Source organism: Schistocerca serialis, chromosome 2 (genome assembly GCF_023864345.2).
Source record: "Schistocerca serialis cubense isolate TAMUIC-IGC-003099 chromosome 2, iqSchSeri2.2, whole genome shotgun sequence".
Taxonomy (NCBI): Eukaryota; Metazoa; Arthropoda; class Insecta; order Orthoptera; family Acrididae; genus Schistocerca; species Schistocerca serialis.
The window spans coordinates 915,712,687-915,738,655 of record NC_064639.1 but is presented as its reverse complement, the minus strand read 5'-3'; the positions used below and the strand labels follow the sequence as shown (position 1 = coordinate 915,738,655).

At 43.1% G+C, this 25,969-nt stretch overlaps 1 protein-coding gene across 1 annotated transcript in view; it reads right to left on the bottom strand.

Moving 5' to 3' along the window:
* The window catches only part of LOC126458277 (uncharacterized), a 608,335-nt gene that overhangs the window by 53,290 nt on the left and 529,076 nt on the right, over window positions 1-25,969 (bottom strand). Inside the window, exon 4 of the mRNA XM_050095209.1 lies at window positions 6,255-6,444. Coding sequence (XP_049951166.1) covers window positions 6,255-6,444 — 190 coding nt within the window. The remainder of the gene's footprint in view (window positions 1-6,254; window positions 6,445-25,969) is intronic.

The following is a 25,969-nucleotide window of genomic DNA, read 5'->3' as shown; positions in this document are numbered from 1 at the left end:
CCTAATGTAATATCGACCCACCATAGTTCCTCTTTTATATGTTATTTATTGCTACCACTTTATAGCGATGGCTCATTCTCTAGCGGTACGCTACAGATAATTGGTTCTGAATTATCTGTCACCGATAATATAACAAGCACATTCAAATACGACTAAGCAAAAGTACATTACATTTCAAATACAACGTTTAAGATTTTATAATATACCGCTCGAGGATAAGCCATCGCTCGAAATAGGTAGCAGTACATAAAAAAAAACAGCTTTGGTGAATCATTATTTTATTAGCATGCTTTTCGTAAAATTTGTTGAGGCTGCAGACCAGCATACACAGAAATACTCAAATGAACCATGTTGGTAGCCATTGAAATATCTAGAGACAGTGTTTATACAGGGTGTTCGGAAATTCCCCTTACAAACTTCTAGGTCTTATAGGAAGGAGAGAGTACAGAATATTTTGAATAGGATCCCATGTCCGGAAAAGTACCGTTTCCGTTCTACGTCGGTTTCACTGCGATGTTTACCTCGCCCACTTCTGCTTGAGGAAAAGAATTAGTCGTGACGCAGTACAATTGTTAGGTAAATATTCGGAAGGAAACATAACGTAACATCCATTTATCACTTAAGCACATTTGTTTGCATTAACACATAAACATTACGTGTCTACATTATTCCAAACAAAAAAACAGATTATTGTACATACTGTACGCTCAGAACAATACTGATGCACTACAACAGCGGCTCGATGTGGAGACCACATTGTTACAGACATTGTAGTTACGAAGCATGTTCCGGTACTCACTCTTCATCCCACCTGGTGTCTCTTCAATTTTTAGAACAGTGGCCAGAACTTGTGTCAGCACATCTTCTCCTGTCTCTACAGGAGTCTTGTAAATCGAACTTTTCATACGTTAAGTAACATCAGGTGACCATCTGACGTAGTACACGTCATCCTCTCTACCCTATTGCGTACCAGGAGAAGCAGCTCTGAGACTTCTGTCTTTTACTCAGCACACGTGGACGCGTTGCACATCTGACCTGAAACCGTCGTAGAACGGGAACGATACGTTTCCGTATATGGGTTCTGATTCTAGATATTATGTACTCACTCCCCTCCTCAAGCCCTAGAAGTTTGTAACGGGAATTTACGAACACCCTGTCGAAATTTATAGTATTTAATTTATACCTATTCTCGCGGGTTGATATAAAAAAGGAAGGTCTCTCACGAAGAATAATTACAATAATTTTATTGAATGGAACCTAATAAAATAATGTTACATTGGAGACGCTTTTATATACTTTGTTTACTGCTGTCCGTTTCGGGCGATGGCTCTTTCTGAACCAGAACGTTATTAAGATCTTAAACGTCATTTTTCAAATGCAGTAAAACTGGGCAACATTGTGCACCTTTAGCACTTTTTGTAACATAAAGTTATATAAATATGCACTACGACATTTAATTTACACACTGTAAGGAGTGTGTCAGAACTCTCCATTACATTGATTAAATATTACACTAGTATCGAAAACAACATAGCCAACTTACGGCTGTTCTTCGCACTGCGTAAGATTCTACGATTCTCTATGGAAATAAGTAAGCATTTAGATATCGATAGCAACAATCTGAGGGCGAAACATGGGAGGACGACTCTAAGCATTGTTGTGACACGAGGTATGACTGCGAGAGTAAAATTTCAGTAGCGTTGGTCGAGAGATCCGAGACAGAAGACGTGTCACGCTGCCCTCAGATCGGTGATGGCAGATCTTTCCACACTCAAGACCTAATTTAATTTATATGGCAAGGAGAGATTTAGATGGCTTAACTACGCTTGAAGATGGAATTCAAGATAAAATTCGCCAGCATAGCGTAAGGCCCCATTGTAGGGTTACGCTCGTAGTTGTTAGCCTGAGATTGCAATAATCAAGCCTAAGTTCATCTCTAAAAATGGACTAGATAAGCAACCTGAGGTATCAGTAATATGAAACTAACCTGCATATCGCTATGTGCGTGTTGTATGAGTGTCATTTTCACTGTCATTTAAGCCCTCAACAGATCGCTACCTGGAAAACTTAAAACTAACCTTCGGATAAGCTATCTGACTGCGTATTTGAATATGAAAAACTGCAGGAACAAATGAACCTGTAAGAATGAATACCTAAGATATCTGACTGCGTATCTGAATAAGAATTTACAAATTATACGGAATCTGGCTTGTCCAACGGAATTTAGTGGATTAGCGTATATCATATGTTGTGGCGTGTGAGTGTCACTGTTTTGGCCTTAGGTTTTGCACTCACCTCTTTAGATGACTGTCTTTTTCCACGTGGCTTATAGCAATTCGCAACAGCATGCAGCAGCAGCGGCTAAAGCTTATTGTTACTACGAATGAATTTAATGAAAAGGAGTTTTCTTGGGTCCTGTTAACTACTAAATAACTTGTAAGAAGTAATTTCATAAATTAAGTCTACTTAAAAACTTCATAAATCATTATGACCAATAATAGTTTGACAAGCATTAATAATCGCGAAATGCCTGACAGTGACCTTCTAAGTGTCAATAATGGCTGAGCGCCAGTCAGGTTAGTGTCCCGCCGCTGTCCAGGGCGTCTTCAGACACTTTTTAGGCCTAGAATGAAACTGAGCAGTAGAATTGTCTTCAGTAATGACCCACCTGCCTGGGGTGATTCCATGTCTGAAACACGTAGAGTTGTCCTCTACCAAAACTACTGTTCGGTGGTTTTGGTATGGTACATAAATGGCGTAGTAAATGATACGATTACCAGTAGTACTGGATGACATTGGTAGGGAAAGAAACATACATGAATGTGTGTGAGAGAAACTGAGAACTGACAACTTCTGTTTGCTTTTTGTTTGTTTGTTTTGACATAATTAGAACCGCACATCGTTCAGTATTACACTATTGTGTATTTTATATCCTTAAAAAATATAAAAATATTTTAAAGTAATAAAAATTAGACGATCGCGAAATTTCTGCGCTTTTATGTAACCAAAGCAATTAATTTTAATGCAAGTACAGTTTACATGCAAAAACATAAGAAGTCTATGTAATTATTATTATTATTTTATAATTAATAGAACGTTTTTCGTGATGATCAAAGGCAATGGAATCCGGTTACTATTGATAAGTGCAAAAGTTGTTTATGAACAACAGAAGCAAGTTGTATATAAAGTCGTCGAATATTGAAGCGATGTTTGGTACGTTTTTGTTCAATCTGAAATTTTTTTCTTTAATTTTACCTTCATTTTGAGGAAATTGTTTTTTATAGCGCTGTATGATAAGTATGTATCGATTTTTTTTAAAATTTTTACTACATCATCCCTTTGTTTTACATTATAGATCAACAACTTTCGAACAAGACCCGAATTAACATTTACAATTCCAATTTTCCTACAAATAGCGTTTATTTTTCAGTAACGGACATGGGGATATCAATGTTGCACAAAAGTGTTCTGTAGGTTACGAGGCCCTTTACGTATCCTTACTCAGTTTCTAGACCAGGCTCGTCCATACTGTGCCCCTTGGGCGCCAGCGCCTGCGATCGCCCGCGGCCAGCGCAGCGCCCCGGGCGAATTCCTATGTTGCTGCAGCGGCCGAGCCGTGCCGCTTAGCTGGCCGTGCGGACCGCCCGAACGCCAGCCGATGGATATACAGGGCTATTACAAATGATTGAAGCGATTTCATAAATTCACTGTAGCTCCATTCATTGACATATGGTTACGACACACTACAGATACGTAGAAAAACTCATAAAGTTTTGTTCGGTTGAAGCCGCACTTCAGGTTTCTGCCGCCAGAGCGCTCGAGAGCGCAGTGAGACAAAATAGCGACAGGAGCCGAGAAAGCGTATGTCGTGCTTGAAATGCACTCACATCAGTCAGTCATAACAGTGCAACGACACTTCAGGACGAAGTTCAACAAAGATCCACCAACTGCTAACTCCATTCGGCGATGGTATGCGCAGTTTAAAGCTTCTGGATGCCTCACGGTTTAAAGTTTACGGCCCCTTTTTCTTCTGCGAAAAAAACGTTACAGGACACGTGTATATGGAGATGCTGGAAAATTGGCGCATGCCACAACTGGAGACCGACAGCGCCGACTTCATCTTTCAACAGGATGGTGCTCCACCGCACTTCCATCATGATGTTCGGCATTTCTTAAACAGGAGATTGGAAAACCGATGGATCGGTCGTGGTGGAGATCATGATCAGCAATTCATGTCATGGCCTCCACGCTCTCCGGACTTAACCCCATGCGATTTCTTTTTGTGGGATTATGTGAAAGATTCAGTGTTTAAACCTCCTCTACCAAGAAACGTGCCAGAACTGCGAGCTCGCATCAACGATGCTTTCGAACTCATTGATGGGGACATGCTGTGCCGGGTGTGGGAGGAACTTGATTATCGGCTTGATGTCTGCCGAATCACTAATGGGGCACATATCGAACATTTGTGAATGCCTAAAAAACTTTTTGAGTTTTTGTATGTGTGTGCAAAGCATTGTGAAAATATCTCAAATAATAAAATTATTGTAGAGCTGTAAAATCGCTTCAATCATTTGTAATAACCCTGTATTTGTTCGCCCGTTTTCCCTTCGGGCAGAGGACGTCTCACAAGTGCTTCAACCAGAACTGATTGACCTACAGTGCCATATCCGCCTGAAGGACCGCTTTCTTATGTGTAAAACTTTGGATGACTTTTACAGCTGTCTTCCACGAGAGAAATATTCTCTTCTGCTGAAGCACGCGGCCAAAGTTCTCTCAAAGTTTGGTTCCACGTATATTTGTGAGCGCTTTTTCTCTCTTTTAAAGCTTGCTAAAACTCAGAACCGTTCATTCCTTGGCGATAAAAATTTGACCAATTCTTTGAGGTTAGCAGTCTCACGGAATATTGTACCAAGGTTAGACAGAATCGTTTCCTTGAAAAAGAAAAACGTGTAAAATGTTCAAAAAATGGTTCAAATGGCTCTGAGCACTATGGGACTTAACATCTGTGGTCATCAGTCCCCTAGAACTTAGAACTACTTAAACCTAACTAACCTAAGGCCATCACACACATCCATGCCCGAAGCAGGATTCGAACCTGCGACCGTAGCAGTCGCGCGGTTCCGGACTGCACGCCTAGAATCGCTAGACCACCGCGGCCGGCTGTAAAATGTTAATTGTCTACTTTAACAATGTTGACTGTAAGAATTAAAGAGCTTTATAAACTTAATTCTATTTTAATAAGTTTTGAAACTTGGTCAGTTAAAATTATTACGTACAAAACAGCAAACTAAGGATCCGATTTCTAAACTCTGAAAACGGATACAAAAAATTGTAGCACGAAGTATAACAAAAAATACTTACTTGTAACTACTAACAGTAAGAATGAGACTCTATATCCCCCACATAAAATTATTTCTAAGATAGAATGTTTTGTTTAGGTTAGATCTGACCGCGGGGCAGTCCAGCGCAGAGCAGTGCTGTGCGGTCTCACTCGCTCTACAGCTCTCTCTTTCTTTCTCTCTCTCTCTCTCTGTCTCTCTCTCTCTCTCTCTCGCTCCTATGGCGACAGTAGCGACACAGCGACACACGGTGGCGGACGGGGCGCTGAACTACACTGCCTAGCGCTCGAGGGGCGCGGGCGCGCCCGCCGGGCGCAATTCTTGGATAGGCCTGTTCTAGACCGTTCACTGCTTCCGGTTTATAGGGCAGTCTACTAAGACACTGATCGCATACCCAAACAAAGCGAACGAAATGAGATAACGTCCATAGGTATGTAACACACCTAAAGTACAGGTAACACGTTTGTGATCGTTACTGACAAAGGCTGCTAGGAAAAGTACCGTGGTCTACGCTTACTTAGGACAGTCTACGGTAGTTTTACAGCTCTACATACACACCATTACACTAGCGCGGCCGCGCGGGGTAGCCGCGCGGTCTTAGGCGCCTTGTAATGGTCCGCGTAGCTCGGAGGGCATGGGTGTGTGTGTTGTCCTTAGCATAAGTTAGTTTAATTTAGATTAAGTAGTGTGTAAGGTTAGGGACCGATGACCTCAGCAGTTTGGTCCCACAGGACCTTACCACACATTTCCAAAATTTCACTTGCGCGGCTTAGGTCAGTGGTGGAAGGTCACGTGACAGCCTGTCACCAGCTCTACACCACCTGGTGCGTCCCAAAGCGACTAGCGTGCTTTCAGCTGGCTGACTTAATCTTCTGCCCGCACTTGACGGTACCAGCTGGACCGGCGCCTACTCACAGCCCCTGGTGGCGACGGCGATGGTCTGTCCGCGCGCCTTGGCGGCGGCCCCCTGCGGCGCGGCGGGCCGCACCTCGAACGTGTAGTTGGTGTCCATGCGGAGGCCGGTCACCACCGAGGAGAAGAGCCGCACGCGGCCGCCCCCGGGGCCGCCCTGCACCGCCTCCCGGCCGCCGCCGCCGTCCACCGCCTGCGGAGCAACCAACGCATCTGTATCCAGCACGGCACTAGTGCCACCAACTGCAGTCCTCATCACATAGGCACGGCAGTAGACTTCCACCGAATTCAGAAATCCGCTCCTAGCATCCTATATTCCAGTATAGCCTACGGAAAAATGTAACAGAACTACTCGTGGAATTTAAATGGGATCCATCGAAAAAAGACGATATTGTATTCACTCTACTCCTTTGTTGGCTGATTGATATAGCAACCGATTTTCGTGGTTATACTGAAAATAAAAGTCACGGTTGGAAAGTTATTTTTTTTTAATTTTTATCTAAAATTTAATTTTTAAGTAAAAATAACTTGCCAACCATGATGTTTTACTTTCAGTATAAAGACGATGTTGTTCTCGCGAAGCAGTCTAGAACCACTAAAACGATTTCAACCAAACTTGGTACGCGTCTTAGCGTCTGGAGAGAATCTCTGTGGGGTAACAACCACATACTTATCAAAGGGGTGGGGGTTGGGGTGAAAAAGAAGCGTAGGCCACAACGCCCGCCTACCAAGATTTTATTGATGCAGTATTTCAGAACGAGAGCACTTACTGACTTGCAAAAAATTTTATACATAATTTAAAACCTTCACGAACTTTTTCTCGCTAACCCCTCCACCCACATAATAATAAAAGGAAAAAAGTTCATCCCTCACTACATTTTCGGTGTTCTTGCAGTAAAACTGTCGCATGAGGTATGGCGTCATGTTCAAATGTAATAATTCCTTGTTACCCATTCTATTCGCAACACGTTTAGCATAGAGCATCTACGTATGTCGCTCAATATACCTGCAAAGTTTTATCACTCTACAACATATGGTTCAACATATACAGGGTGTCCCATTTGTCTTGACCACCCTAAATAACTGTTTGTCCAGAAGCAAATTACAAAATGTTTCAAGCAAATGTTCTTTAGCCGCCATGGGGACATCAATCAGCATGATTGTATTCGTTGTAGCTTTGTTTTTTACAAAGATATGAACAACGGTATGACTTTTTTAAATGGCACCCTGAATTTTTTATTTGGTAATTCATTTCCTCTCATAAAGACTTCTTCAAAGCCGGCCGCGGTGGTCTAGCGGTTCTAGGCGCTCAGTCCGGAACCGCGGGACTGCTACGGTCGCAGGTTCGAATCCTGCCTCGGGCATGGATGTGTGTGATGTCCTTAGGTTAGTTATGTTTAAGTAGTTCTAAGTTCTAGGGGACTGATGACCACAGATGTTAAGTCCCATAGTGCTCAGAGCCATTTGAACCATTTGAACTTCTTCAAAAATGTATCACAGTGTACCATTCACTGAAACACAACGTTATTAATTACATAACACAACACAGATTTTGAGCCCGGGATCACAAACTCGTCCACTTGCTGGAGTTGTCAGAAAACAAATGAAAATCAAGTAAAAACATAACACAAAATTGATTTTGACTCTCCTCTAGCATTGCCCAGGAGCAGAACATTCAAAGGTGCTCAAAGTGGTGACCCTGGTCACCGTTAGACTGGTGCACTCGTTGTATGAAAGAATTATTTACTACTTACAGTGTTGCTTGCTGAAGAGAATTACAAGAAAGCACGATACGTTCTTGTATGTCATCTGGAGTAGTTGGAATATCGCGATAGACAAGTCTTTAACGCTTCCCCAAAGAAAAAAGTCCAGAGGATTTAAATCGGAGACCAATCAGGCCAAGTAACTGTTCCTCCGCGACCAGTCCATCAGGCAGGATACCTTCGGTTCAGAACACGACGTGCATGCAGGGCATTATGTGCTGGACATCCATCGCGTTCATACCACATATGCATTATTGTTCTTAGCAGCACTTCATCCAGAAAAGGAGGAAGAATTCTTCTGAGGAAGCTGGTATACGCTGTGCCGTTTAGACTACCGTTGATGAAATAAGGGCCAATAATTGTAGTACGAAGAATCCCACACCAGACGTTAACTCTCCATTGACGCTGATGTCCCACCTGTCTTAGCCATCGTCGGTTTGTCGCTGGACAAACAATGCATGTTCCTTGTATTTACCTGTCCTTTGAGAAGGAACATACATCGGTAAACAGAACATTGGAGAAGAAGTTCGGTTTGGCGAGGATTGGCTGCTGTGCCCACTGACAGAACTGTACACGATTCTGGAAATCATTCCCATGCAATTCTTGATGTAGGTGTACATGGTAAGCATGGAACCGGTGACGTGTAGGAATACGATCTACACTGGTTTTAGGGATGCCAAGCTCCTGTTCAGGCTGACGTGTGCTCACATGTGGATTCATAGCAACGGAAGCGAGAACAGTAACTTTGGCAGCTTCGTCTGTGCGGGTGCTACAACGATTGCGTTGTCGTGGGTTGAAACCTCCCGTTTCCCGAAGCGTCGCAACAAGACGAGAGGGCATCCGTCGGGAAGGTGGGTTCTTGTCAGGATATCGCTCTCTTACAGTTCCGCTGCCTGCATAGCATTTCGCCTACCTTCAACAACAACAACAATAAAAGAAACGTTATGTCGATGCAGTTTGTAAGAAGGACAGCCTTTACTTCAAATGGTTCAAATGGCTCTGAGCACTATGGGACTTAACAACTATGGTCATCAGTCCCCTAGAACTTAGAACTACTTAAACCTAACTAACCTAAGGACATCACACACATCCATGCCCGAGGCAGGATTCGAGCCTGCGACCGCAGCAGTCGCGCGGTTCCGGACGGAGCGCCTAGAACCGCTCGGCCACCGTGGCCGGCGACAGCCTTTACTGTATGCCTACTCTACACAACAGTGTTTAACAGGACTAAACTACTATACTAAATGTACCCGTACGTAAGAAAACAGCATTGCAATTACTGTTCTGCTAACTTACATTCCCCAAAGATGAGTAGCATGTTGGTGTACAATCTACTCACACAACTCTTCCGCTGACGATGGTTGACGGAATGACGGGTGTGCACTTTACTTATGTTTACATTTGACCTCTGTCAACGTCTGCGCGTGGATGTGTTCCATTACGCCGAGTACCTGCACTAAGCGCTGGGAGCGTCAACGTCAGTGTTATGTAATTAATAACGTTTTGTTTCAGTGAATGGTACACTCTGATATATTTTTGAAGAGGTCTTTATGAGAGGAAACGAATTAAAGAATAAAAAATACAGGGTGCCATTTTAAAAAGTCATACCGCTGTTCATATCTTTGTAAAAAAACAAAGCTACAACGAAGGAAATCAAGCTGATTGATGTCCCTCTGACGGCTAAAGAACATTTTCTTGAAACATTTTGTAATTTGCATCTGGACAAACAGTTATTTAGGGTGGTCAAGATAAATGGGACACCCTATAAAAGGAAAGGAGGAGATGGACAGAGAGAGGGGATGGAAGAGGTGGACAAAGAGGAGCGATGGAGAAGATAGAGGGAAAGGAGGAAATGGACAGAAAGAGGGGAAGTAGGCGATGGACAGAGAGAGGGGAAAGAGGAGATGGACAGAGAAAGGGAAGAGGAAGAGCTGGACAGAGTGAGAGGCAGGAGTAGGCAGACAAAGAGAGTGGGGGGATTCCGAGATTCGTCTCATATATTTATCTGCTCTTGCAAGTCGTTCTCTTATACATTGACACCCGCTACCTGTCTGCGAAAGTACTAAGCCTCTCGGAAGGAAATGACTAGTTTTATTCTCAATATTCACTTTCAGATTTTTGCACCTGTATGCTTCATATATCCCTTTCCTATTATTAATCTACTGTGTTTGATTGAAATGAGTGAGCGTTAGTTTTCGTAAGGGAAACCAGTATCTGTTGTATGGACAATGAGGAAGTGCTATGGTGTGCGGCTGACGTTCGGCTGAAATCTGTAACAACTTACACGACGTCCCTCCATTCGTCTGAAACCCTCGCTTGCTGTGTGGTGTGAACTTTGTCTTTCCCAGCAAATTCACGAAAACATTGTTATGCATTTGATCACAGCCAATTATTTACGTCAAGCAAGACTGTAAATACGATTGCTGCTCTTTCCATCTTTCGTTTTTTAATCAAACTGAAGTCACGAAATCAAAGGAACGCCAATTACTGCAGGAAATGCGTTTCTGTTACATGAACAAGAAAGTACCAGAATCTGTTACTTACGAGAAGATGACGAAAAATATTAGCATCTACCAAAACGCAAACCTTCTTCTGCACTGCAACAGCACGTCTCTAACCACATGTCCACCTGCTTAGCTGGGTGGTAACGCGTTTGCCTGGCATGCAGCGGGCCCAGGTTCGTTTCTCGGTCGGGTTTCAGATTTTCTCCGCTCGAGGACGGGGTGTCGTATTCTCCTCATCATTCTTTCATTATCATCATCGACACAGAAGTCGCCCAATGTGGTGTCACCTGAAATAAGACTTGCAAACCGGCCGCCGAACTCGCCCGGTGGGGGCCTCCCGGACAGCAATGCCACACGATCATTTCATTTCATTTTCTAACCACATGATGACATCAATCACATACTATTTTTAGCATTATTCTCGTTCATCCTAGAATCTCCTGAGGACTTTTACAGTCGATGTGTCGTTAACTGACATTTAATTATAACGAATCGTACCTAGAGTGACGTGCCTTTGATAAATTTCCAATGCGCCGTTGCCTTGAAATGGCATACTGTCATAATTCACACGTTACAATACGGAAACAACGAAGAACGATGAATTCAATATGTCGTCTCAAAGTAGCGAATTAGGGACATCACGTCAACGATTGCCGATTTCAGCTAAACACCAGCTGAACGCCTTGGCACTTGTTGTACGCTAGGGCAGTTGTACTAATAGTGGTAGTTTCAGTCGAAAGACAGAGAGTTTTAGAATTGCAGCAGGTTAGGTACCCGAGCAGGTATACCGTTAAGCTGCAGGCGGTACACTGGTCATCTTTGGCTCCTCCCCCCCCCCCCCCCCAAATCCCTCCGGGGTGGCCGAGCGGTTCTAGCCGCTACAGTCTGGAACCGCGCGACCGCTACGGTCGCAGGTTCGAATCCTGCCTAGGGCCACTGAAAAGCGGAAGGCACACTGTTTGCCAGGTACCTGACTCGGCCGCCGGGAGTAGGTAAGAGCAGGTGTCCTCTGTCTTTACTCCAGTCTTTTTCGAATTACTGGAATGTAATTAGTGTGTAGCATTTAACCATCTCTACTTCCGCCTTTTTGGACTTTTGGGAAAGCTACATTAATTATGGTAGGAGGTGTATTAGAGATGGATTTACTATTTCTTGTGCTTTTGGCACGGAGTATTTTGTGTGTGCGTGAATTGCGCACCGCGTCTGATGTTCTGTAGTACAGAGAAACTTCATTCTCCCATACAGTTACTAAGGTGAAATGTGTAAAGTAAATTCGCGGAACGTAACAGCGAGAAGAACAGGGCTGAATTCCATATTTTGCGTAAGTTTGAGGACTAGAAAGTAGATACCTTTGTTAAGCTAGCATGAAAGGCGGGCGTTGGTAGGATTTAAGTCTATTCATTACTTAACTTTCAGTAAAAGCTTGCGCCTTGGATTCTTGAGGGATGCCCACTAAAGTATTGAAGATTCAAAATTTTAAGTGATTTTTCTTTCAGTTTTCTTTCTCTGGACACTAAAGTACTGAAGATTCAAAATTTTACGTGATTTTTCCTTCAGTGTCCTTTCTCTGGATCATGGTTTGTTCAATCACGTGTTGCTCAGAGTACAGTGTATTGCATTTCCTTATTAATCATCGGATTGACCTCGATTTGAACAGCAGATACATGCTTACATCGTAGCATATTTTTCATTGATCTGGAATGGTGTAATTAACAGATTTTTGCAATTTATGGGCTTGGGAAAATTGAATTCTTTCTTTCATAGTTTTCCAGTAACCATAACTTCAGCTTCCGTGGTTATATTTGTGCACAGTATTACATTATAGCTGAATTTTATCGAGGAAGAGATGGGGTTTCTTTGCATGTATAGTGGCATGCTCTAACACGTGTTGTGCGTTGAAATTCAGTACTCTGTTGTTAGTTGGACAGACTTAAATTTATGAACGACAGTGAGTACCTATGTATGCGAATTATTTTTATTTTCGTTCACTGTACAGAATTTAATGGATTTTTCTTGATTTGCGACATGCTCACGGTTGAGTTGAGATTCTCTCTGCTGATTAAGCAGTGGGCTTCATATCAGTATCGGTGGTGAAAAACAATGCCTAAGTTACTTCTATTTCTATTCATGTGTCATTTCGTTATCCTGGCAACCCTCTGTCGCTACTCAGTTTGGTGCACTGGTAAATTTAATTTAACTCTTGTATGAATAGTGTTCATTTTTATAAGTGCACGTTTACTGTCTACACATTGTCCATGCATAACTTGTTTGATTAACAAATCATTTAGACGGAATGCTTATGGGATTACGATTTGTGTCCTACACTCCCATGTTGTTGTTGTTGTTGTTGTTGTGGTCTTCAGTCCTGAAACTGGTTTGATGCAGCTCTCCATGCTACTCTATCCTGTGCAAGCTTCTTCATCTCCCAGTACCTACTGCAGCCTACATCCTCCTGAATCTGCTTAGTGTATTCATCTCTTGGTCTCCCTCTACGATTTTTACCCTCTACGCTGCCCTCCAATACAAAATTGGTGATCGCTCGATGTCTCAGAACATGTCCTACCAACCGATCCCTTCTTCTAGTCAAGTTGTGCCACAGGCTCCTCTTCTCCCAAATTCTATTCAATACCTCCTATTAGCTATGTGATCAACCCATCTAATCTTCAGCATTCTTCTGTAGCACCACATTTCGAAAGCTTCTATTCTCTTCTTGTCTAAACTATTTATTGTCCATGTTTCACTTCCATACATGGCTACACTCCATACAAATACTTACAGAAACGATTTCCTGACATTTAAATCTAAACTCGATGTTAACAAATTTTGCTTCGTCAGAAACGCTTTCCTTGCCATTGCCAGTCTACACTTTATATCCTCTCTACTTCGACCATCATCAGTTATTTTACTCCCTAAATAGCAAAACTCCTTTACTACTTTAAGTGTCTCATTTCCTAACCTAATTCCCTCAGCATCACCCGACTTAATTCGACTACATTCCATTATCCTCGTTTTGCTTTTGTTGATGATCATCTTATATCCTCCTTTCAAGACTCTGTCCATTCCGTTCAACTGCTCTTCCAAGGCCTTTGCTGTCTCTGCCAGAATTACAATGTCATCGGCGAACCTCAAAGTTTTTATTTCTTCTCCACGGATTTTAATACCTACTCCGAACTTTTCCTTTGTTTCCTTTATTGGTTGCTCAATATACAGATTGAATAACATCGGGGATAGGCTACAACCCTGTCTCACTCCCTTCCCAACCACTGCTTCCCTTTCATGTCCCTCGACTCTTATGACTGCCATCTGGTTTCTGTACAAATTGTAAATAGCCTTTCGCTCCCTGTATTTTACCCCTGCCACCTTCAGAATTTGAAAGAGAGTATTCCAATCAACATTGTCAAAAGCTTTCTCTAAGTCTACAAATGCTAGAAACGTAGGTTTGCCTTTCCTGAATCTTTCTTCTAAGATAAGTCGTAGGGTCAGCATTGCCTCACTTCTTCCAAGATTTCTACGGAATCCAAACTGATCTTCCCCGAGGTCGGCTTCTATCAGTTTTTCCATTCGTCTGTAAAGAATTCGCGTTAGTATTTTGCAGCTGTGACTTATTAAACTGATAGTTCGGTAATTTTCACATCTGTCACCACCTGCTTTCTTTGGGATTGGAATTATTGTATTCTTCTTGAAGTCTGAGGGTATTTCGCCTGTCGCATATATCTTGCTCACCAGATGGTAGAGTTTTGTTAGGACTGGCTCTCCCAAGGCTGTCAGTAGCTCTAATGGAATGTTGTCTACTCCGGGGGCCTTGTTTCGACTCAGGTCTTTCAGTGCTCTGTCAAACTCTTCACGCAGTATCATATCTCCCATTTCATCTTCATCTACATCCTCTTCCATTTCCATAATATTGTCCTCAAGTACATCGCCATTGTATAGACCCTCTATATACTCCTTCCACCTTTCAGCTTTCCTTCTTTGCTTAGAACTGGATTTCCATCAGAGCTCTTGATATTCATGCACGTGGTTCTGTTTTCTCCAAAGGTCTCTTTAATTTTCCTGTAGGCAGTATCTATCCTACCCCTCTGTGAGATAAGCCTCTACGTCCTTACATTTGTCCTCTAGCCATGCCTGCTTAGCCATTTTGCACTTCCTGTCGATCTCATTTTTGAGACGTTTGTATTCCTTTTTGGCTGCTTCATTTACTGCATTTTTATATTTTCTCCTTTCATCAATTAAATTCAATATTTCTTCTGTTACCCAAGGGTTTCTACTTGCCCTCGTCTTTTTATCTATTTGATCCTCTGCTGCCTTTACTATTGCATCCCTCAGAGCTACCCATTCTTCTTCTACTGTATTTCTTTCCCCCATTCCTGTCAATTGTTCCCTTATGCTCTCCCTCAAACTCTCTACAACCTCTGGATAAGTCAGTTTATCCAGGTACCATCTCTTTAAATTCCCACTTTTTTGCAGTTTCTTCAGTTTTAATCTACAGCTCATAACCAATAGATTATGGTCAGAGTCCACATCTGCCCCTGGAAATGTCTTACAATTTAAAACCTGGTTCCTAAATCTCTGTCTTACCATTATATAATCTATCTGATACCTTCTAGTATCTCCAGGGTTCTTCCATGTATACAACCTTCTTTCATGATTCTTGAATCAAGTGTTAGCTATGATTTAGTTATGTTCTGCGCAAAATTCTACCAGGCGGCTTCCTCTTTCATTTCTTAGCCCCAATCCATATTCACCTACCATGTTTCCTTCTCTCCCTTTTCCCGCTCCCGAATTCCAGTCACCCACGACTATTAAATTTTCGTCTCCCTTCACTACCTGAATAATTTCTTTTATCTCATCATACATTTCATCAATTTCTTCGTCATCTGCGGAGCTAGTTGGCATATAAACTTGTACTACTGTAGTAGGCGTGGGCTTCGTGTCTATCTTGGCCACAATAATGCGTTCACTATGCTGTTTGTAGTAGCTTACCCGTACTCCTATTTTTTTTATTCATTATTAAACCTACTCCTGCATTACCCCTATTTGATTTTGTATTTATAACCCTGTAGTCACCTGACCAAAAGTCTTGTTCCTCCTGCCACCGAACTTCACTAATTCCCACCATATCTAACTTTAACCTATTCATTTCACTTTTTAAATTTTCTAACCTACCTGCTCGATTAAGGGATCTGACATTCCACGCTCCGATCCGTAGGACGCCAGTTTTCTTTCTCCTGATAATGACGTCCTCTTGAGTAGTCCCCGCCCGGAGATCCGAATGGGGGACTATTTTGCCTCCGGAATATTTTACCCAAGACGATGCCATCATCATTTAATCATACAGTAAAGCTGTATGTCCTCGGGAAAAATTACGGCTGTAGTTTCCCCTTGCTTTCAGCCGTTCGCAGTACCAACACAGCAAGGCAGTTTTGGTTAGTGTTACAAGGCCAGATCGGTCAGTCATCCAGACAGTTGCCCCTGCAACTACTGAAAAGGCTGCTGCCCCTCTTCAGGAACCACACGTTTGTCTGGCCTCTCAACAGATACCCCTCCGTTATGGTTGCACCTACGGTCCGGCTATCTGTATCGTTGAGGCACGCAAGCCTCCCCACCAACGGCAAGGTCCATGGTTCATGGGGGGGAGGACACTCCCATATCCATCCTTAATGACTTTGTGAAGGAACAAGGTAAAATGTTTATTACTGTAATTAGCTATGATATTCTGATTATTTGGTTGAAGGAACTGAAGGAAGTAAAGTTATCCGATGAATTTTTCAAGATCCATTGTCAGATTCAGATATAGGTGAGTAAATCAGTTAAAAAATTAAAGAGAGTGCATAAATGAAAGTACCACCTTGATTTATCACAAGAAAATGAAGTAGTCACTTTTGTCAAGATTACAGCTTTTTCATGTAACGGCGACCATCAGAAGCTGACTTCTGACAGTTTCCTGTTTTGGTTAGCAAATACCTTTCAGTTTTTTTGGAGGGGGGGGGGACACACGGGTACGCCTGGCGAACATGGAGATTGGGGCAGCGTTACCGTACTGTTCCTGAACAACAGTTCACGAAGAAGCAACAAAGTATGAAAAAGTGCATTATTGTGGTGCACAAGCCATGAATTGTTTCGCCATGAACCCGAACGTTTTCATCGGCTTGTTTCACATAAATGGCGTTGAACTTGTAAATATTTATCATTCCTGAACGTTAGAACTTGTGGCAAGAACTCATGGTGCAATACGTCGTTAAGATCGTACAACACAATGAGCGTAAACTTCTCATTTCGCCGCACTGGAGGTTTTTCGGGTCTTGATGATCCAGAATGCTCTCTCTACAACGACTGAGTCTTAATTTGTGCTTCATATTAGTACACCCATGTTTCTTCACCTGTTATGACACGTTTCAGTAATTCCGCATCGTTGCTGACTTCATCCAGCGACTCTTGAGCAACTTGTATTCGCCGCGGTTTTTGTTCGAAACAACAATTTCGGGACACATTTTTCTGTCATGTGTTTCATACCCAAAACATCACAAAAACTTTGATAACATGAGCCAGTTGATACACCACCATCATTAGCGATTCTCTGATTGTGTATCGGCAATGGTTATAAATCATTTATGTCACTTTTTGCACGGTTTCATTGGCGATGTGCTGGAGCGTCCAGGGCGTCTTCACGGCTTTCTTCAGACCTCCCATACCACGGGTGAAACATCGTTGTACTCATAACAAAAGCAATATTTAACATTTGTAAGACTTGATGGACTTTTTTAGCATTTTTATAAAAAGTTATAAAAATGATCACTGATGCTACAGTAACAAATGTAACTTTCTTGACAGCTGACAACAGACTAAATAACCGACATGGCTAATACTGCAAAGATGTTTTTCAGACATATTTCCCAACACAACAACGAAAGAATATCGCGAACTAATTTAATACAAGACGGGAAGAGATGCTAAAAGAAGTACCGTACACAATTTTTGCTATTGGGACAGAAAAATCTCTGATAACAGATATAAAATGTATACAGGCAGTAGCACGAAAAGCTTCCCAAATAAGAGAAATATATGAACATCTATACTTATTAATAAATTAAAGTCCCCCGTCGCGTTTTTCTGCCTGTATGTGAAGGCTAATCTCAGGGATTTTTATACGGTTCTCGCTAATACAAGGATTGGACAAAAATATGGAAAGACCAAAAGCACAACACATTACCCTACGTAACACTGTATAGGAAACGCGTAGGCATTCAAAACAGCTTCCTGTCGTCTCGGAATGGGTAAATACACTACTGGCCATTAAAATTGCTACGCCAAGAAGAAATGTAGATGATAAACGGGTATTCATGGGACAAATATATTATACTAGAACTGACGTGATTACATTTTCACGGTTTTTTGAGTGCATAGATCCTGAGAAATCAGTACCCAGAACAACCACCTCTGGCCCTAATAACGGCCTTGTTACGCCTGGGCATTGAGTCAAATAGAGCTTGGAAAGCGTGTACAGGTACAGCTGCCCATGCAGCTTCAACACGATGCCACAGTTCATCAAGAGTACTGACAGGAGTCTTGTGACGAGCCAGTTCTCGGCCAACATTGACCAGACGTTTTCAATTGGTGAGAGATCTGGAGAATGTGCTGACCAGGGCAGCAGTCGAGCATTTTCTGTATGCAGAAAGGCCCGTAAAGGACCTGCAACATGCGGTCGTGCATTATCCTGCTGAAATGTAGGGTTTCGCAGGGATCGAATGAAGGGTAGAGCCACGGGTCGTAATACATCTGAAATGTAACGTCTACTGTTAAAAGTGCCGTCAATCCGAACAAGAGGTGACTGAGACGTGTATCCAATGGCACCCCATACCATCACGCCGGGTGATACGCCAGTATGGCGATGATGAATACACGCTTCCAATGTGCGTTCACCGCGATGTCGCCAAACACGGATGCGACCAACATGATGCTGTAAACAGAACCTGGATTCATCCGAAAAAAATTTTGCCATTCGTGCACCCAGGTTCGTCGTTGAGTACACCATCGCAGGCGCTCCTGTCTGTGATGCAGCGTCAAGGATAACCGCAGCCATGGCCTCTGAGCTGATAGCCCATGCTGCTGCAAACGTTGTCGAACTATTCGTGCAGATGGTTGTTGTCTTACAAACGTCCCCATCTGTTGACACAGGGATCGAGACGTGGCTGCAAAATCCGTTACAGCCATGCGGATAAGATGCCTGTTATCTCTACTGCTAGTGATATGAGGCCGTTGGGATCCAGCACGGCATTCCATATTACCCTCCTGAACCCACCGATTCCATATTATGCTAACAGTCATTGGATCTCGACCAACGCGAGCAGCAGTGTCGCGGTACGATACACCGCAATCGCAATAGGCTACAATCCGACCTTTATCAACGTTTCTCCCCCTTATAAGAGGCATCACAACAACGTTTGTCCAGCAACGCCGGTCAACTGCTGTTTGTGTGTGAGAAATCGGTTGCAAAACTTTCCTCATGTCAGCACGTTGTAGGTGTCGCCACCGGCGCGAACCTTGTGTGAATGCTCTGAAAAGCTAATCATTTGCATATCACAGCATCTTCTTCCTGTCGGTTAAATTTCGCGTCTGTAGCAGTTCATCTTCGTGTTGTAGCAATTTTAATGGCCAGTAGTGTACAAGCGCGCTCTTTTCCAAGGAAATCTGACCCCATTTTTCCGGCAAAATAGTGACAGTTTCGCGTAACGATGATGAAGGTGGATAGTTATCACATATCCTTCTCTCCAAAATAGACCACAAAGACTCAGTAACATTGAGATCTGGTGACTGGTGACCACAGGAGATGCAACAATTCATCTCCATCCTCACAAAACCAGTCGTGGACGATGCGAGGTGTGTGAACAGGGACCCCGTCACCTTGTAACACAACATCGCCGTTAGAGAACAAACATAGTATCCTGGGAGGAATGGACCTGATCAGCCAAAATGGTCACATAATCCTTGCAGAGTAGCCAAGGGGCCAATGAAATACCACAGTATGATTGGCCAAGTCATCACCGAAACGCCACCATGTTTCAGTCTAGGGAATGAATTCTGTCAGAAGTCGGAGACAGTGTCCAGAAAGACTCATCCGATCAAGTGACATTCTTCCATTGCCCAATAGTCCAAGTTTTTTGTCTTGGTACCGTGTTTTCCTGTTAAGGGCATTTGCATGACTGTTGGGTGACCTTGGAATTCCAACTTGTCCCGCAATTCCCGGCTAATGAAGTTCCCATCGTATTGTTTTTGTACTGACAGGGATTGTGAGCGCGACATTCAGTTCCGCAGTGACTTTTGCAGCTGCCGTCTTCTTTGTTTTTCGTCACAATTCTCTTTAACGACCGTCTGTCACTATCACTCAACACACTCTTTCGTCCGAGTTGTGACGTAGGGGATGATGTCTTCCATTTTCCGTGTATGTGGTGTAAATCTCCGGTACGTTGTCTCTTGAAACACGAAACACTTCGGCTCCCATGGTTACGGCAGCACCCACCATTTTGCACAGGTGCCATTCGTGGTCAAATATAACAGCATTACGTGCTGGCTTGGCTAGTATCTGCATTTATGTTCAAGCATGCATTCCTCACTATAACATTCCCTCTTCAGGCCACAAGTGGCCCATCGGGACCATCCGACCGCCGTGTCATCCTCAGATGAGGATGCGGATAGGAGGGGCATGTGGTCAGCGCACCACTCTCCGGGTCGCTATGATGGTTTTCTTTGACCGGAGCCGCTTCTATTCGGTCGAGTAGCTCCTCAAGTGGCATCACGAGGCTGAGTGCACCCCGAAAAATGGCAACAGTGCATGGCGGCCTGGATGGTCACCATCCAACTACCGGCCACTCCTGACAGCACTTAACTTCGGTGATCTGACAGGAACCGGTGTATTCACTGCGACAAGGCTGTTGCCATGCATTCCTCGTGGTGATTCCATAATTTGGTCCAACCTCTACAGATGCCCTTTCCTCACAAGATGTCCTGCATATCATGGATGAAGTGCAAAAGGCAGAGTCCATATTCTTAAATTTCCGGAATGCTTTCGACACTGCGGCCCACTGTATGCTGTTAACCAAGGTCCAGGCATACGAATTGGGCTCCCAGATATGTAAGTGGCTCGAAGACTTTTTAAGTAATGGAGCCCAGTACGTTGTCCTCAGTGGCGGGTGTTCATCAGAGACAAGGGTATCCTCAGGGAAGTGTGAAAGGACCGCTCTTACACTCTATATACATAAATAACTCGACGGGCAGGGCGAGAGGCACTTTACAGCTGTTTGCTGAGGTTGCTGTGCTGTATGGGAAGGTGTCATCGTTGAGTAACTGTAGGACGATACAAGATGACGTAAACAGAGTTTCTAGTTGGGGTGATGAATGGCAGCTTGCTCTAAATGTAGAAAAATTTAAGTTAATGTTGTTGAGGAGGAAAAACACTCCCTTAATGTTGGATTACCTTATTACTTCTTCACACAGTTACGTCAGTTAAATATCCAGGCTTAACTATGCAAATCAGTAGGCTATAGCATAAGCATGTTAGGTCAGCGAATGGTCAACTGTGGTTTCTTGGGTGAATGTAGCTTATTGGGGAAATGTAGCTCGTCTATAAAGAAGACCGCGTACACAACACTAGTGAGAGAAGTTTTCGAGTATTGTTCGAGTGTGTGGGATCCCTGCGAGATAGATTAAAGAAATACATCGAAGCAGTTCAGAGAGGTACCGGTAGGATGAGCACGCAAGTATTACGGAGATGCTTCCTGAGCTGAAATAAAAATCCCTGGTGGAAGACGACGTCTTCGCGAAACACTATCGAGAAAATATAAAGAACCGGCACTTGCGATTCACTGCAAAATGATTCTATTCCGCCAAAGTAAATTTTGCCTAAAGAGCGCGAAGACAAGGTGGGCTAGTATGCTGGCGTGTAGACAGGAACTACTGTAGGGATTTTGATAGTGTTTTAACTAATAAGTATACTGATTCACGAAAAAGGTTTGTGTATATAATGCATTACCAGTAGGCCAGACAAGTTGTCTGGGCGCAGATATTTTAGTCTACCCTTGTGAAGTCGTGATATATCGCAAGTCAAATATAGAGTCCAGTCACATTAACGTGGCCACCGCCTATGTTCAGCGTCGAAGTGGAATGACATGTCACAAGTGGCAGCACTAGCTGTTAGCCGTTGAGGGTATACAAGGCGTGTCGGTTGGGTGGGTGGCAGAGGCGGGGGGGGGGGGGGGGGGGGGGCATGCGGAAAACAGTGCAGTCGTTGTCGTACTGCGAAAACGGATGGATTCATTTGACGGCTTTCGAGCCATGGGTGGAAGCATTCCGAAATGGCTAAATTTGTAAACTTTTTACGTGCCGCTGTGGTCACAGTATACTGTGCATGGCAAAATGGCGCTATCGAAAAATGGCGCTGAAGGACTGTGGTGCGCCACAGACTATGGATGACAGAGGGTGAAAGACGGCTGCGGAGATGTGAATGGGCGAATAGACTTGCAAGTGTTGAGCGACTGAATGCCCAGATGAGCCAAGCAGCTGGTTAGTTACTTTCATGTCCCATGGGTCATTCTGAACGATAAATCGTAATGATGTGGACCGAGTAATTTTACAGTCACGCCACAAATTAATTTGTAAATATGCCTACATGCTGACATTTATAAGGGCTTTTTTTAAAAAAAAAATACAGATGTTAGTAATTCCTACCCACCGTCTTCTACACATTACAATAATAAAAATTCTTCTGCGCAATAGAATATGTGCCAAGTAGAAACTTCCTCAGTTTGTTTTCAAATTTTACTTGGCTGTTTGTCAGAAATGTTATATCACTAGATAAGTGATCAAAAAGTTTAGTTGCAGTATCGTGACCCCTTTTTCTGCCAAAGGCAATCCTAATGTGTAGTAATGATGTCATTTTTCTTTGTGGTATTGTAATTAGGGACGTCATTGTTCCTGCAAAACTGCAGTGGATTATTTACAACAACCTTCATGAGGGAATAAATATACTGAGAAGCAGAAGTAAAAATCCCCGACTCCTTAAACAAAAAAAATGGTTCAAATGGCTCTGAGCACTATGGGAGGTCATTAGTCCCCTAGAACTTAGAACTGGTTAAACCTTACTAACCTAAGGACATCACAAACATCCATGCCCGAGGCAGGATTCGAACCTGCGATCGTAGCGGTCTTGCGGTTCCAGACTGCAGCGCCTTTAACCGCACGGCCACTTCGGCCGGCACTCCTTAAACAGATGTATTCAAAACGGTTGTGGGTGAATATCAAGTCTTATTCTTACAGCACGTTTCTGAGAAATGAAGACTGTCTGAAAGATGAGTTAGCTCAGAAAATTATTTCATGCAACATTACTGAATTAAAATATGCAGGATATGTCAACTTACTGATTGGTCTCAAGATATGCTATGATCCTAAGTGCAAATGTGTCTGCACTAACCTGTTTTAGGAGTTCCAAGATGTGCTTTTTCAATTTTAGATTCTCATCAATAGGGGCACCTAGGCATTTAGAAGTTTCGACCTTGTATTCTATTGCATGTTAACTGGGGACCTAGAAACGACGACAACCGCAGTCCACTTCACCCCTCCGCCGCCCCACACCGAACCCAGGGCTATTGTGTGGTTCGGGCCCCAGCGGACCTGCCAGGGAACGTCTCACACCAGACGAGTGTAACCCCTATGTCTGCGTGCTAGAGTAATGGTGGTGTACGCGTACGTGGAGAAGTTGTTTGCGCAGCAATCGCCGACGTAGTTTAGCTGAGGCGGGATAGGGGGAACCGCCTGCATTCGCCGAGGCAGATGGAAAACCGCCTAAAACCCATCCACAGACTGGCCGGCTCACCGGACCTCGACACAAGTCCACCGGGCGGATTCGTGCCGGGGACCAGGTGCTCCATCCCACTCCGGAAAGCCATGCGTTAGAGCGCTCGGCTAACCAGTTTCCATCTTACTTATTATTTCCTCACCATGTGTTAAATTTACCATTGGTGTAGTACCCCTGACGTGCAGAACTGTATCTGTTGTGTCTTTTTCAAATGAAAGGTGAGACCATCCGCAGGAAACCAGTCAATGATACTTTTGAGAACACTCTTCTGTTTCTGTGTGTATGCTTGAACTGATTACAATACTAGTGTCATCTGTAAAAAGAAGTAATTCTGCTTGTTGTGTATCAGACGGTAGATCGTTTACATATGTGAGGAACAGTGTTTCCTCAACGACCGTTCAGCGAAAGTTGCTGATTGTGGCAATCCGCCGCAGGCGCCTGGTTTATCCACCGATGCTGATTGCTGGTCATCGGCGACGAAGGCTGGAATTGGCACGCCAGCAAAGGAAATGGACGTCGACTGAGTGGCGACGGGTGGCCTTTTCAGAGGATCACATTTATTTGAAACGTATGGAAGCAAACACCCTGTAACAGCTTTCGGATGGGTCGAGGCCAGATGATATATCATTAAAATTTGGGAAAATTTTTTCATGGCATTCCCTGAGCGATCTCGTCATTCCGGAAGGTACAATGAATTTATTTGAAGATTAAAACCAGTCTTGATCGCAACTTTTTATTTTTATTCGAGTGACCGGTTCCGATTCTATTTAAGAACCATCTTTAGACTCTGAAAAAAACATATTACCGGATAGAGGGATCGTTATAATAGTAAATATATATAACAAAATGTTGTTTTGTTGTTGTGGTCTTCAGTCCTGAGACTGGTTTGATGCAGCTCTCAATGCTACTCTATCCTGTGCTAGCTTCTTCATCTCCCAGTACTTACTGCAACCTACATCCTTCTGAATCTGCTTAGTGTATTCATCTCTTGGTCTCCCTATACGATTTTTACCCTCCACGCTGCCCTCCAATGCTAAATTTGTGATCCCGTGATGCCTCAGAACATGTCCTACCAACCGGTCCCTTCTTCTTGTCAAGTTGTGCCACAAACTCCTCTTCTCCCCAATTCTGTTCAATACCTCCTCATTAGTTATGTGATCTACCCATCTAATCTTCAGCATTATTCTGTAGCAGCACATTTCGAAAGCTTCTATTCTCTTCTTGTCCAAATTATTTATCGTCCATGTTTCACTTCCATACATGGCTACACTCCATACAAATACTTTCAGAAACGACTTCCTGACATTTAAATCTAAACTCGATGTTAACAAATTTTTCTTATTCAGAAACGCTTTCTTTGCCACTGCCAGTCTACATTCTATATCCTCTCTACTTCGACCATCATCAGTTATTTTGCTCCCCAAATAGCAAAACTCCTTTACTACTTTAAGTGTCTCATTTCCTAATCTAATTCCCTCAGCATCACCCGACTTAATTCGACTACATTCCATTATCCTCGTTTTGCTTTTGTTGATGTTCATCTTATATCCTCCTTTCAAGACACTGTCCTTTCCGTTCAACTGCTCTTCCAAGTTCTTTGCTGTCTCTGACAGAATTACAATGTCATCGGCGAACCTCAAAGTTTTTATTTCTTCTCCATGGATTTTAATACCTACTCCGAACTTTTCTTTTGTTTCCTTTACTGCTTGCTCAATATACAGATTGAATAACATCGGGGAGAGGCTACAACTTTGTCTCACTCCCTTCCCAACCACTGCTTCCCTTTCATGTCCCTCGACTCTTATAACTGCCATCTGTTTTCTGTACAAATTGTAAATAGCCTTTAGCTTCCTGTATTTTACTCCTGCCACCTTCAGAATTTGAAAAAGAGTATTCCAGTCAACATTGTCAAAAGCTTTCTCTAAGTCTACAAATGCTAGAAACGTAGGTTTGCCTTTCCTTAATCTTTCTTCCAAGATAAGTCGTAAGGTCAGTATTGCCCTTACGTGTTCCCCATATTTCTACGGTATCCAAACTGATCTTCCCCGAGGTCGGCCTCTACCAGTTTTTCCATTCGTCTGTAAAGAATTCGTGTTAGTAATAACAAAATGTAAAACTAATAAATAAATATACCCAGAACGGTGGGTGGACTCCGTGGTGCAAGTTGCGCCGACCTCGACGCTGGAATAGATAGAATAGAACCTGGATATAGTAACTTTATGATACTGTATAATATCTATGTCTTTCATTATGCACTAATGTGAAGACTGCCTCCCCACGCACTCATTGTAATGACTGTTAAAACCACCATCACATAAAGTTATTTCCAACATGTTTTATCGACAGAGGACGTTGGTCTTCATCTATAGCTATCTCTTACAGCACTGTTGACTGCCACATCGGAATAGGACGCCGTTTCCACGCCAATCCTCGATGTATCTGTGCCAGTAGCGTCCCACTGTCGATTTAACAACCTTTGGTGCATCTTCGCAAAATTAGACGTTAGAGGGCAGCATACTTTATAGTTTATATTTTATGAAGAATAATCGTTTATAATGATGTTACGATGTAATTTAACTATAACGGACTTTTTAATCTACTTCTTGT